Genomic DNA, 13961 nt, shown 5'->3' with positions numbered 1-13961 from the left:
TGCTGAAAGATGTGCTGGGAGTGTCCTGAGGGGGGTGGTTTGAAGAGGGGTGATCTGCATGTGGGCTATGGGTGGGCAGAGCCTGAACTTACTGCAGGGACACAGACCAGCACCAGTTTGTGTTGATGTGGGGTGCTGAGGAGAACTGCAGAGACAGACAAAGGGCTGGAAATTCACACTGAGGACATGAAAATTTAGGTTAAACACATTAGAAAAAAAAAAAAAGATAAAAATCTGGCAGAGTGCTTGAAGAAATGGTGACGTCTCCTGAGGGATTGTCCCTGATGTATTTTGTTAACAACTGGAATAGGAAAGGAAACATGCTCTCTGCATGAGTTAAGCTCTCATCTCCAGTAGCTACACACTCAGCATTTTTGCTGCAGCCCCTGTGCTCATGCTCCCTGGTGCTGCCTCAAGATCTGCTGTGCTTCTGCTGGGAGAGCTGAGCCCCACACTGCAGGGTGAGGAACTTAGTCTGGGCCGGGGAGGTGAAAGTCCTCATCTGTCAGAACCTGAGAAAGGCCTCACACTTCAGCTTGGAGCTGCCCTGGTGTCACCTTGGGGGCCTGAAACCCAATGTGGGGTGAGAGGGATGCAAGTGTAACCAGATATGAATGGAAAAAGGGAATAAACACATGGAAAATGCATCAAAAATCTCCCCAGAAAACACGGAGAGGCCAGAGCGAGCCCCCTGAGGGCAAGGCTGGTCAGACACCTGAGTGACAGGGCCCAGTGACTGCTGCAGGGGTTTGTGACTCAGCTGTGTGCCCTCACCTGGCAGGACCTGCAGCTCAGCGACTTGGTAATCCAGAAACTATTTATTGATGTTTTAGGAGCCCTTGGTAGGTTTTCCTTCCATGAAATCATCAGGCTTTTAAAAACCAGGTGAATATTTTCAGCTGTGTCAGAATTGTGCTGCTGAGCACCTCTTGCTTTGTTTTGGAACCAGCCCAGTGTTGTTTTGGCTGGTTTTGTATTGGGAATAACAATAAAGTGTGGTGCTGCCTGTGAGCATCTCCTCCCCTTTTGTAGATCTCCACACATTCCCCATAGACATCTGAAGAGCCTTTTAAATTCATTGTAGCAGAGCCATCTTTAGTTCTCATCACCCCTCCCTGGACCTGTGGTTTTTTGGGTTTTTTTTGGGGGTTTGGAGTTTTTTGGGGACAGGGGTGGGGTTTGGTTTGCTCGATTGGATTTTTGTTGTTTTTCTTGTTGTTTTTATGTTGGGGTTTTTTGTTTGGTTTTTTGAGTGCAGAGACTGGAATTTTGGATTTACTAAAACATGAAAGCTTTGCTTTTCCCTGAACTCCTTTCTTTTGGGCAGAGACCATGGGCGTTTTGTCTCCCATGGCAAGGGAGAGAAAGCGATTTGTAATTGCAAGCTGTAGAAATAAGCACTTACCTTCAGCCCCTTACCTGAGCTTCTGCCAGCAGCTGAAGGCAGAGAGCTGATGGAAACTCCTGAGAGCCTCCTTGCAGTCCCTCTGTGACCTCTCCAGGGGGCTGTGGCTCCTCAGTTGGTCACAGGGAGGGCTGGAGGTGGGCTCTGGGTTAGGGGGTGCCTGGATCCACACTGAGGGCTGCCTTAATGCCCTGTGCTCAGGGCAGGCTGAGGCCGCAGCACCAGGGTCCTGTGGTCAGCAAGGGCAGGCCCAGAAGCTTTGCCCTTACTCAGCAGCACCCCAGATGTGCCTCACCCCCTGCTCTTCCCGTTCTGCTGCTCCACATTCGTGCTCTAGTGTTAACAGCTTGGATTGCATAACTCTTCCCACTTTTCCCCAAAACCAGCTGCTGATGGGGATGACCTTGAGGACAGCACTAGTGTTGGTTTAATCCTGATCTCTGGCTAATGGAGCCCCAACAAGCACTTAGTACCTCAATACATTACTGAAAATGAATCTGGCAGGTGGGTTGGTGCAGGTGCTGTGCTGGCACTCAGTGCCCAGCTCCCAGAGCAGCATTCCCTCTCCTGGCTGCTGGGATGCTCCCACAGCAGCATTCCCTCTCCTGGGCACTGTGTGTGTCTGGTTCTTACCCTGTGGAGGGCCCATGACTCACTCGAGGGGGGCATTGGCAGCCACCCCTCATCCCCTCGTGCTGCCGCATGGAGTTGACAGCCCATGGCTTGTGCCCTTTTGTGCCTCTCCTCAAAGGTTTCTTGCCGCATATTCAATTCCATGCTCACCTCTGGGCACCCTTCTGAACAAATACCAAATGCAGTATTACAGATGTATAAATTATTCTATCATCCTATCCAGATTAAAAGATGACACCCACCATCCTAGTCCGGATTTATGTGGTATAAAACAGTAACTTCTCTTTGCACAGGTTTAAGGGTTTGTTTCCACGTCAGGCTCAGCAGCCTTTCAGTTCACCCACAAACCTCCCTAGCCTGTGAGGAAATTAACTATTTATGTAAGGGGCCCTGAAACAATAATGCCCTTTGTGCGACAGAAGCAGGGGAGGCAGAACAAGAAGGGCCTTCGGCCACAGCTCATCAGTCTCGGCATCAGCTTATGGAGAGAGAGAAATACATGTCTGAGGGCAGCTCATCTCACCCAATGTAAGCATCTGCCAGGCAGAAAGAGAATAAATTTTAACTTTTAGAATGAGATAAATGATGCAAGTCTCTCCATTCCCCATCTCGCCTGGAAAAAAAGATCTAGATAACCAGTTCCTAGTTTGATCTTCACTGAAAATAAATATTCAGACCTGGAAGGATCTAAAGTAGAGTATCCTGATGGCCCCTGTGCTGCTGGTGCCCCTGGCTGTCAGACGGAGCTTCCCTGGCTCCCGCTGCCTTCTCATGTCCTGGAATTCCCTTTCCAGGGCAGTCTCCTCCTCCTGCCAATTCTTCTGTCGGTTTTCTCCAGCTGGAGGCAGATCAGGGCAGTCTGTGCAGTGGATGTGCTACCAGGGACAGGGCTGTGCATGCACATTCCTGCCAGCCCTTGCCTTCCCTCCCCTCCATTTGCACGATGATGGCCTGTGCTGGGGTGAGGAGAAGCCCACCCTCAATCTATAGACGGGATGGGTGTGGTGCCTTCTAAGGAGAGAGGAATTTTATTTGTGGTGCCAAAAAGAAATAGAGGCTAAAGCTACACCAGGGCTGGGAAGGGTGTACATGTCTGTGGAAGGCTGAGTCAGGTGTGCTGGCAGCTCCCTGCAGTGAATGGGACCAGTTTTTCTCCTAAAATCATGGAATGGTTTGGGTTAGAAGGGACCTGGCCCGGTGGGAATTAGCTGCTCCCTGGCCCCCACTTTCCCAAACTTGCAGAAAGCTGGAGCAGCCACTGGCAAAATGATTCATTTCAGGATGCTGACCGGCTCCAGACCACAAGAGAGATTTCAGCATCCTGATGCCTGTCCCATGCTCCAATGCAGATTCCTTGGGCGAGTGGGAGCAGATGTTCCCTGTGAACCCTGTGCATGTAGGTGTCTCCATGAGGAATATCATCTCCTTTGGAGGCTGCAGGGTGGCCCCTTGAGTGCCAGTCCTATCTTTGCCAAGCACTGTATCATCTGCAAGCCTCTAAATCCCTTTTGGGACCTGCAGGAGAAGGCTGCAAGCTGTTTACCTGCAGCGTGGACCCAGGGATGTCTGGAGGGGTGGGAGGAGCAGCACAGGAGCAGTGGGCATTGCTGTGGGAGGGAAAAGGGGCAAATCACTTCCAGCTGCCCTTAAGAACATGCTGCGCACATAATATTCAGCTCCTCTTCCTCAGAACTGAGAAACACTTTGTAAGGGTGGTTGGGAGATGATGAAGGAGATTTCTCTCTCTGCCTACATGAGCACACACACACTGAGAACACTGAGAGGAGCCCAGTTCTGTGAAATAACCTTCTCTTCCTCTGTGACAGTGGAGAAGAGAGCCTAGCTGGGGAGGCATCCGAGGTGGCATTTAGGAATTCCCTCTGGCTATGCCAGCTAAGGAGTCTGGAGCACTGTGCAGTCCTGTGCTGGGCTGCCCAGCACCACTGCTGCCTTTGCCTGGGTCACTGGAGGGAAAGGAGGGCAGGTATTTTGGGAACTCTTGAAGGAACTGAAAGCAGAGTCTGAATCAAGTTCCTCTTGAAAGCCTGTGAAGCCACTGAACTTCAGAGCAAAGTTTCTGCTCTGCAGCAGGCTCAGTGCTTGGGCAGAAGTTTCTAAGCCGTGTGTGAGTCTTTTTCTGATACTAAAAGTGCAGAAATATTTCAGTGAAAGCAGAAGTTCTATTTGTGGGCGTTCAGGTCAGCTTTGGTAGGAAATTCAGAGTACTGATCTGACGAGCAGCCCTTTAACTCTGCACAGCTGCAGCTTAGGGGGGTTACAATGCAAACAATTCCTGTGCCAGGCCCTGAACTGAGCCTTGGCCCTAAAAATCTTACTGTTGGTTGTAGCAAACCTCTTACTTACCTTGTCAGTGGTTTTGTGTGTTACAGACTGGTTTTGTGCTGTGTGTGCTCACACGCTGCCCAAGAGACTCCCGGACTTCAGCTGTTCCCCGAATGTGCTGTGTTGCTTTTCTCCTGATACATGTCAAAACCCCAATGAATATTGGCTTTGCAGTGTTTCTAGCCATGCTTTCTCTCTAGTATAAAAGGTTCCTTCAGCTTTAGCTGCTCTGTCTTCTCTCAGCATTCCCTCCAGTGACCAGGCAAAGATCACCTGCAGGGAGCAGAGCACCTCGCCTGCCACTCACTTTTGGCCAAGACAAATCTGTAACCTCATCCATAACCTTCTGTCCTTATGTGCAATCCTCTGTTTGTGTCCATAACCCTCTGTCCTTGTGCTCTGGTTTGTGGGTGCTGGCTAGTTCAGGTGCCCCAAGGATGAGCAATGCCTACCACCCACCCTCTGTGCTCCGTGTAAATGGTGGAGTGGGGCAACACAAGGGTGAGATGGGATTTCAGGGCTTATCTGCAGCTGTGGCTGTGTGTTCCTCTAAGTCTTTAATCCTAAGTAGTGAAACTGGTTAACCATGTGAGCCTGTGGGATTGTTTTGTCAGCCAGGGAGCTCATGGAACTGAATTTTGCTCTGCAAGGGACAGTGGGCAGCATGTCTGGGTGTCACAAAGCTGTCCCTTTAGCCAAGGCAGCTCTGAATAATCTAATCTTGAACAATTTTGCAGAGAAATGCTGAAGTCTTTTATCTGAATTGAGAAAAGCTCTTTGAGATCCCATTGGTATTGCTGGGGCGAGCTGTTTGTGGTGTCTGTGGGGCAAACACATCTAAGAGGAGCTCAATGGCTACAGGCTGTGCTCTGTTTGGATTTGTGCTTTGGGAGCAAAAAGTTGATGTGATTTGAGCCAGATAGTGGGGCCTTTGAGGACTGATGAAGGGTCAGGTTTTAATTTTGCATTTTAACAGAGATTCTCCCTCTGGCTCAGTGGTGGGGGCAGAGCAGCAGCTGATGGTAGAAATGAATATGGGTTTGCCCATGAAGTTGGTTCTGTGGTTCTTGAGATAGACTGTAACCTGGGAGCTGTTTGCTCCTGGGCTTGATGAACAGCAAGTAGTAAAAGTGAGCTCGTAGGGGGCTGGTGTGAGGAGGTGGGTGCTCAACCACAGCATTTCCTACGCCCGTGGCCTTACCCTGTGTCTGTGAGCATTTCTGATGGGAGCTGGGGAAACTTCACATGGCAGCTAAGTGTCCAAGTGGTCAGCAAGAGGAGCCTTGTCCACTCCAGAGCACAGGCTCCAGCACAGAGGTGCTGGTGGGAGCCAGGCACATCTGACTAGTCCCTGTGCACATGAAGCTCCTGGAACAGAGGACTTATACTCTTGTGAGCCTTGAGTGGTGAGATGCAGCAGGCAGCCCCTTTATCCTCATTTCCCAGTCCAGGCACGGAGGGCTGCTGGAGGAGGGCAGGCTCAGGGGTGCAGGGGCACATCCTGGCTGAGCTTCTGGGAGCAGGGCCGGGGCTGAGGGCTCAGCATTGGAGTGCAGGGCTGGGGAGAGAGGGGTCAGTGGTGGTGCCAGAGGCCTTGGGGCCAAGGGCTTGATGCTGGGGTGGAGGGGTCGGCACAGGGTTAAGGCCTCAGGGCAGAGGGCTTGATGCCAGAGTAGAGGGCTTGGAGCAGAGGGCACGGGGCTGGGGCAGAGGGCTCAGGGCTGGAGCAGAGGGCACAGGGCTGAAGCAGAGGGCTCAGGGTTGGAGCAGAGGGCACACAGCTGGGGCAGAGGGCTCGGAGCAGAGGGCACAGGGCTGGGGCAGAGGGCACAGGGCTGAAGCAGAGGGCTCAGGGCTGGAGCAGAGGGCACACAGCTGGGACAGAGGGCTCGGAGCAGAGGCCTCAGTGCTGCTGTGGAGGCGTTGGTGTGGGGTCAGCGGGCGCGGGGCAGAAGGCTCCGTGCCGGGGTGCCAGGGTGGAGGGCCTGGGGCAGAGGGCGCGGTGCCGGGGCACGAAGCAGCCCTCCCGCTATTGTTCCCGGCGCTCCCGGTGCCGCCATCCGTGCGGCACGAGGCAGGTGCCGGCGGGAGCAGCGCCGTGGGCCGGGAATTCCCGCCATGGAACGGGCAGCGCCCGCGATCCCGCCGCCCGCTCCATTTTCTGTCTCGCCCGTCACGGAGACGCTCAGATGGCAGAGCCGCGCTCGGCGGCCCTGGGAGGGAGGTGGAGTCTGCCCGTCCTCCGCCCGCCCTCCCTCCATTGTCGGCGGCGGCACCGGCACCTGCTCGGGCCGCCGGCGGCCGGGATGCTCCTGCCCTTCCCGGCGGAGCGGGGACGCTGCCGCAGTGCCGGGGACGCAGCTCGCAGCCGGAGGGAGGAGATGCTTGTGCCTGCCTGGCCCTGCTGCCGTCTCGGAAAATGAACATGAGTCTGCCAGGCCGCGTCTCCTGCTCCATGCTCAACTGCTTTGTAAGTGCTGCTTTTTATTTCCCTTCTCTCCTTCATGGAAGCGGGGCCATAAGCCAGCTGCGCTCTCCAGCTCACATGCCGGTGGAGGCATCCTCTGCATCTGCCCGGGGGGAAGGGGGATCCCCCTCCCCTGGCTCCCACATGCCGCCGGAGGACACCGTGGGCCGTCCCCGCTGCCCTGGCCGGGCCCAAGGGCACAGCAGTGCCCGGCGCCGCGGGCTGAGCCCCGGCAGGCCCTGGCCGCTCTGCTGGGCCCCGCAGGCTCCGCGCCCTGCCTGGAGCTGGGGAATTACCGTGCGAGAGCGGCCGAGCCCCGGGAGCCCCGCGCCCCCTCCCTGGCCGCGGCTGTGCGGGACCCCCCCGGTGCGGTGCTGAGCTGAGGGGTCCTGCACTCGGTGCGGTGCTGAGCTGAGGGGTCCTGCACTCGGCACCTTTAATACCTTCAGCGAGGGGGGGTTCCCTGCTCTGACCCTTTCTGCAGACCCACCCTCCACCCTCCAGGGCACTCCTGGCCAGATGGGCTCCGAGGCTTGTGAAGAGCGCAGGGTGCTGCCCCCCGCCCTGCCGGTGCCGGGGATGGGGCTGTGGCGGGAGGGGATGCTCAGCCTCCGCCTGCCCTGTGCTGCAGGCGAGGAGGGACTCAAGGACACCCAGGCGGGGGGAGAGCTCGGGCCGCCCTGTTCCAGTTCCTGCTGCTCCCTGGGATTTCTCTGCGAACTGCGAAGTGAGGATGCGAGAGGATCTCTGCTTCCCGGCTGCTGCACCGGCACACGGGCACACACCTTCCCTTTGTGCTCCCCTGAGCTGGTGCCTCAGCCTTGGAGGGAGACTGGCAGGAGGGGCCCGGGCCCCCCGTGGTCTCCAGTGAGCATTGGCTGCTGCTGGAGCTGGTGCTGTGCCCTGTGTCCCTCAGAGCGTGGTGAGAGGGCCAGTGCCTTTCCCCCATGCTGAGTTTTGTGAAGGCTCTAACAGCATGTTACATGTGTGCAGGTTCCTTGGATGTGAGGTAGGAGGGGTCTGGCTGCCCCTGTCTGAGGTCGAGGGACCACCTCAGGCCAGGCTCTTCCTGCAGGCGCTGAGGTTTCAGGCCCTGTCAGAAACACAAGAGAATTCAGCATAATTTGAAATATTCCTGAGCCAGAAGGATTGGGATCTCCTTTTTTCAGGTTGGAATTGGGATTCTGGCTTGGGTGACATACCCAGAAAGATTTTTTATTATTCATTTTAAAATATTACTCAGTGCTTACAGAACACAGTGTTTCCTGGTAAATGCTAGAGCCTAGAGCTAGAGAGCAAGCAGCCTTCTGAAGAAAACCTTCCCACACCAAATACATGTGGAATTAGCAGCATCCTGGACTCCCAGCAATGAGCATCTGCAGCTGAATGTCTGGGTGCCACTCCTTTGGCAGCAGTTCAGTGATGTGACAGGGCCTGGGTGAGGGCTGGTGAAAATTGTTACCAATAGTTCACACCAGAGCTCAAGGAGCATTGGGACAATGCTCTGAGACACGTGGTGGGATTTGGGGTGTCCTGTGCAGGTCCAGGAGTGGGAATTGATGAATCTTATCCTTTCCAGCTCAAGATACTCTGATTGTATCAGTGCATGGAGATTCTCATGTTCCAAACTGAGACATACACTCCACTTGTCAAGGATGGGATGTGCAGGTTCTGTGTGACCATCCTGAGGCCTCTGTGGGTTTTTTTGGGTGTCCATCTGAACAGGCTGGACATACCCAGCTGCCCTGGCCTTGGTGCTGGCACCAATCAGTAGTGCCTGTTGTGAATTATGTGTACTGGGGTGCAGTTGTTATAGGATTTTAGGTTGTTCACAGTTGTATCTTCTCCTGGAGAAGATTCAGGCTCTTCCCAGACTTCTTTGGTGTGAGAGTGAAAAGAAAACTCCTAAAGCAAAGCAGTCCTTAAGAGGAGGAAGAGTAGGCTGACATTGGCCTGTGGATGGACACCCTCTGTGTCATGGTGTGTCTGCTCTGGTGCCACGTAACGGGAACAGCTGATGTGACAAGTTACTGTCACATCAGTCCCCCGTGGCCAAGGTGTGTCGGCTTGGCTTTCCAAACACCACTCAGCTTGAAGAGGTGCCACTTGGAGGCTTCAGCATTTCACTGTGCTGTGGGCGCTCTGAACAGCCAGAGGAGCTGCTGGGGCCTGGAGGCAGAACAGGCATTTCCATGCACAGGTACCCCCAAGCTCCTGGGCTGCCAAGAGTATCCAGCAGATTCAATTTTTGGCTTTCACAGCGTGTTCTGGCCAAGGCTGTCTCACTGTGTGCTCTGTTTGCAATGCAGGGTGAGGAAGGCCCTCCCAGTTTGGAGTACATCCAGGCCAAGGACTTGTTCCCCCCTAAGGAGCTCATAAAGGAGGAGGAGTCACTGCAGGTAAGGAAGTAAAAACACCCAAACAGCTCTGGGATGTGGCAGGCTGGGCCCTGCAGAGCAGCTCTGCAGGCCAGCACGTCCTGGAGGCCACGGGCTGGGGCACACTCGGGGCAGCGGCTCCCTGTGCCCTGGCCCTGGCTGCCCAGCCCTGGCAGGATGCAGCTGGAGCTGCTGCAGTGCACAGCCAGCCCTGGCATTCCCTGGGGGAGCTGCTGCTGCCTGCCTTGCCCTGCAGCCTGCATCCAGGGAGATTCTGGAGCAGGGAGCCGTGCTCTGTGCAGCTGCACTGCCTGCTCTCCCCTCGAGCACCTTGCCCCTGGCGTTTTCCTGCTGCACGGTGGCTGGAAGAAGGAACCTCCATATGGTGCCAGCCTCCTGCTGCAGAGAGCCCTGGGAAGAGCCCTGGGTGCTGTTGCTACTGTGCAGCAAGGGCAGCATTCCCTCTGGGAATTGGTGCTTCCTTTAACATCCTCTGGTGCTCACAGTCCTGGGGCTGGAGCCAGGCTCACCTTGTTCTTGCTGCTGCAGTGTTTTGAGTTTGTTCTGAGACTGTCACTGCCTTGGCAAACAATGCTGGGGAAAAGGACTGAGAGCTGTTGGCTTGAAGGAACAGCTGCAGGCTGGGGGGTTGTGCAGGGTCAGGCCTGCAGGGCTGTGCCTTTGAGGGTGAAGCTGCTGAGGCGACTCTGAGCTGAGAGACTTCTGGAGAAGAGCACCCTCTGCCTTAGTTTGCTGTTTGGAGAAGTAAAGTTCTATCCTCCCAAGAGTAAATTGCCTTCAGTAAATTGTTAATTTATTTTAAAGCAGAGTGTTCTAGACCAGCTTGGATGGGACTTGGCACCTGGCCCAGTGGAAGGTGTCTCTGCCCATGGCAGGGCGTGGAACTGGATGAGCTTGGGTTGGGATGTCACTCCCAGCCCAAACCACTCCAGGATCCTGTGGCTCTAGAGGGATGCCATCAGTTGATAACAAGCTGTATTGGGGCACCTTCTGGTTTATTCCAGGATTTCCCTCCCTTACCAGCCCCTTCCTGTTCTGTCTCCTTCTGTTGCTGTGTGAAAGAGCCACGTAAGCAGGAGAGACACATGCCAGATAAAAACAGCTCTGGCAAGCCTGCAGAAATCAACTGCAGAAATAAAGAGAGGATATTCTCTTAGGCAAATAATGAATATTTTTCAGGAGTGTTCGGACAGATGCCAGGCTAGGGTGGTTAATTTTGTACAAAGAAAGGAGAAGGTGTTAGTACACTTGTCACTTGAAGTTTGAAATTCAGGTTTTTATACCCAAGCCATAGAAACAACTTCAAAATAAAGAGAAGGTGGTCTGACTTGTACTGATTACAGTGTAATGAATTGTGTCATCAGCTGCCCTGTCTGGCAGATTTCAGCTCTGGCTGAAATGATAAATTGTCGTGACATTTTTTGCATAATTGGGTACCAACATCACCTCGTGTAGGTGGCATTCAGGGAGCAGGAGGAACCTGATTAGCTAAGGACAAAGAGGCCTGGTGAATTTTAGGCTGTTCTGCCTTCTATTTTTTTTTTTTTTAATATAAAAAAAGTCAAACTTGACTGTCTGCCAGAATCCTGTGTTTTAAAAACAACTATGACGTGTCCAGACTGATGGGGAAAAACAGATACTTGATTATGGAGGTAACTTTAATGAAGCTTTCTTACAGTTTAATCAGGACAAGCTTCCTCAATCATATAAATAACTATACACAGAATCCCTGAGAGCCTTGTTAGCAGAAACTGGGTACAACTTTGGTTCATTTGTTTACCTGGATGGTACTACTGAGTCTCACAGGGCAGCTGAGGGCACCCCATGTTTAAATGGCACAGCAGGATCACATAAGTGACACTGCCCTGGGACAGAATCCCAGAATCACTGAAGCTGGAAAAGACCCCCAGGACCGTCATGTCCAACCTGTGGCTGATCCCCACATTGTCACCCAGCCCAGAGCACTGAGTGCCACATGCAGTTGTTCCTGGGACACCTCCAGGGATGGTGACACCACCACCTCCCCGGGCAGCCCCTTGCAGTGCTTCCCCTGCTGCTGGGCTCTTTCAGGAGCTGTGCAGAGCACTGCCCTCTTCTCTCTGAGCTGTCCTGCAGTCATGTCCCTCTCCATGCCTCTTGTGCCAGGGCTGGTTTCCCCTCTCTGAAGAGCAGCTGTCCCTCTGTGCCCCGGCCCCCCTCGCTGCCAGGTGTGCCTGGCACACAGGTGATCCTTCAGGAGCTGCTGCTGGCTCCGTGTGCGGGGCTGGGCAGCGGTGCCCGCGCTGTCTGTCCTGCTCTCAGGGCAGGGGGAAGAGTGGCTCTGGGAATTCAGTGCTCAGGGTGCCTGTGTGACCTGACTGGTGCTGTCTCCCTTGCAGGTGCCATTCACTGTGCTGCAGGGTGAGGGGGTGGAGTACCTGGGCCATGCCAACGACGCTGTGATCGCCATCTCCAACTACCGCCTGCATATCAAATTCAAGGACTCTGTGATCAATGTGAGTCTGGCCCTGCCTGCACCATCACCTCTCCCAGGGTTTCAGAGCAGGGAGGGGTGGGAATACCCCGTTCCTGGGGGCTGTGGCACAGGAAGGTGCCTCTTGGAGGATGCCAGGCCTGGGTGTGCTGTTGCTGTTTGGTTACTGTATTTAAGTGTGAGGATGGGGTTTTCCTTTGCACAGTAATTAGGTCTTTCCTTTGCTGTTTGCTTTAAATTCAAGCAATAACTTTGGTGGTTTTAAGGCTGTTGAGGTCTCTTGCAGGCCAATTTTAATGAGATATCTCACCAATGCAGAGTCAGACAGTGGGAGCTTGAGGCTTTCTCTCACTGCCTTGATTTGCTGTCCCTTACTGCAGCTGTTATTTGGCTCTGTTACCTGTGCTTGACTGGATGTGGTTGAGTCAGGAACTGGCCCCAAGTGGGAGATCACCAAGGGAGAGAACAGAAATCAGAATAATAATCATGGAAGAGCTCTGTGCTGACTCATGGAGCTCCATAACCCTGGGAGTGGGATTGTAGTTCACAGAAGCAGCTCGTGACTGGTGGAACTGTCTTCAGCGTGAGGAGCCTGCAGGCAGGGCTGCTGGGGCTGCTCTGGCCTGTGGTGTCATGCCCTACATTGTCCCTCCCTTGCAGGTGCCTTTGAGGATGATGGAAAGTGTGGAGTGTCGGGATATGTTCCAGCTTCACATCATCTGCAAAGACTCCAAAGTGATCAGGTATCTGGTTTATTGCTGTGGTGCAGCTGCTGGTGCTGCAGGCTGGGACCAGCTGTGGTGGCTCCCCCTGTGATGCTTTGGAACTGAGCTGCCCTTGGTCAGGGTTCTAAGGCTTGGGGCCGTGTTCCTTTTCCTGCCTCAGTCCTGGCTGGGTGAATGTCCCCACTAAGGGTGATTTGCCTTTGGGTTTGCAGGTGCCATTTCTCCACCTTCAAGCAGTGCCAGGAGTGGCTGAAGAGGCTGACTCGAGCCATTGCCCGCCCTGCCAAGCCTGAGGACCTCTTTGCATTCGCCTACCACGCCTGGTGCTTGGGGGTGTGTGTGGATGAGGAGGATCAGCATGCACATCTCTGCCGTCCTGGTGAGCTCCTGGCCTGGCCCTTCCTGCACTGCACTTGAGCTCTTGTTCATAAACCCTGTCCAGTCTCAAATTTGCCTCCCTGGGTCATCCTGTGCCTGGCCTAGAGATCCAGCTTGATGGCCATATCCTGCTGGATAAGAAGCACAGTGAAAGGAATTAGTAACAAACACAACAAAAAACTTTCTGAACCAGCAACACAGAAGCAGCTTTTCCCTTTCTCCTTGAGAGAAAACATCCCATACTTGAGTTCTCTAATCACAGTGATAGAGACCTCAGGCAGTCCTGTCCTGGAGTGGCAAACAGCATCAGTTTTGAGGCAGCCTAATTATTATGAGCCCATCTGCATCTCTTCACCAACACCCAAAAATGCTGTGACATTGCCAGGATCAGGTCGGTGGAGAGCCCTGGCTCATCCTCGCACAGGATGAGTCCATGAACAGAAAATCAAAGCAAATCAAAGCTTTGAGTCCATGAAGAGAAAACCAGAGCTGTGCTGGTGCCCTCGTGTGGACTGGGAGTTTCCCTTCCCTGGGAACACAAAGTTCACTTGCAGTTGCTTTGTCTTATCAATGATGAGGGTGTTTAAAAGCAGAATTAAAATGAGTGAGAAACCTGGCTTTGGACTGAAAAATGAGCTGATCCTAGAGGAGAACAACAGTAGCCTGAATCCAATGTCCAGAGACAGGTGAGGTGGAGGGGTGGGGTTCAGTAATACAGCTATTCCAAGAGAAGCTGATAGAGGAAAGGTAAGCTCTGTCTCCTTACCATACCCCAAACCCCAGCAGAGATATTTGCTGTGTTTCCTTTAGGGAAAGTGTTTAGTGTAAATAAACTCACCGATTCAAGTTGTTGCTGCAGGATATGGTTGAGGTAAAGAGCTTTGCAGTATTTATTTATTGACAAGATTTGACACTGGAGCAACAAAGACATCCAGAATTAGTGAGGCAAGGCTAAAATATGAGAGAGGAAACCTTGAGTCAGTGTCTGAGAGCAGTCTGGAGGAAGGAACTGCCTCAGGTGGGTGCTCAGTGCTCCTTGCCATAGGGTTCCTGACACCCACTTTGGAAGCTGTCTCTGCCAGATGGGCAGAAGTAGGTTAAATTAACCCCCCATACACCCCCTTGACATGGAGAGGCT

At 53.6% G+C, this 13961-nt stretch overlaps 1 protein-coding gene across 4 annotated transcripts in view; it reads left to right on the top strand.

Annotated features, from left to right (window-relative positions):
* MTMR4 (myotubularin related protein 4) overlaps positions 1 to 13961 on the top strand; it is a 56410-nt gene that overhangs the window by 21362 nt on the left and 21087 nt on the right. For 3 of the 4 annotated variants that reach the window (XM_054287227.1, XM_054287228.1, XM_054287229.1), the window contains exons 3-6: positions 9158 to 9247; positions 11626 to 11742; positions 12381 to 12463; positions 12658 to 12824. In XM_054287227.1, the coding sequence (XP_054143202.1) occupies positions 9158 to 9247; positions 11626 to 11742; positions 12381 to 12463; positions 12658 to 12824 (457 nt within the window). Of the gene's footprint in view, positions 1 to 6629; positions 6852 to 9157; positions 9248 to 11625; positions 11743 to 12380; positions 12464 to 12657; positions 12825 to 13961 lie in introns of those variants that run through there. The other variant, XM_054287230.1, reaches the window with a different exon arrangement.

The sequence above is a fragment of the Melozone crissalis genome, unplaced genomic scaffold (genome assembly GCF_028551555.1).
Source record: "Melozone crissalis strain CALT ecotype California unplaced genomic scaffold, PUWL_Pcris_2 ptg000057l_1, whole genome shotgun sequence".
NCBI classification, from domain to species: domain Eukaryota; kingdom Metazoa; phylum Chordata; class Aves; order Passeriformes; family Passerellidae; genus Melozone; species Melozone crissalis.
The sequence above is the reverse complement of the archived record's forward strand: the minus strand, read 5'-3'. Positions and strand labels throughout refer to the sequence as shown.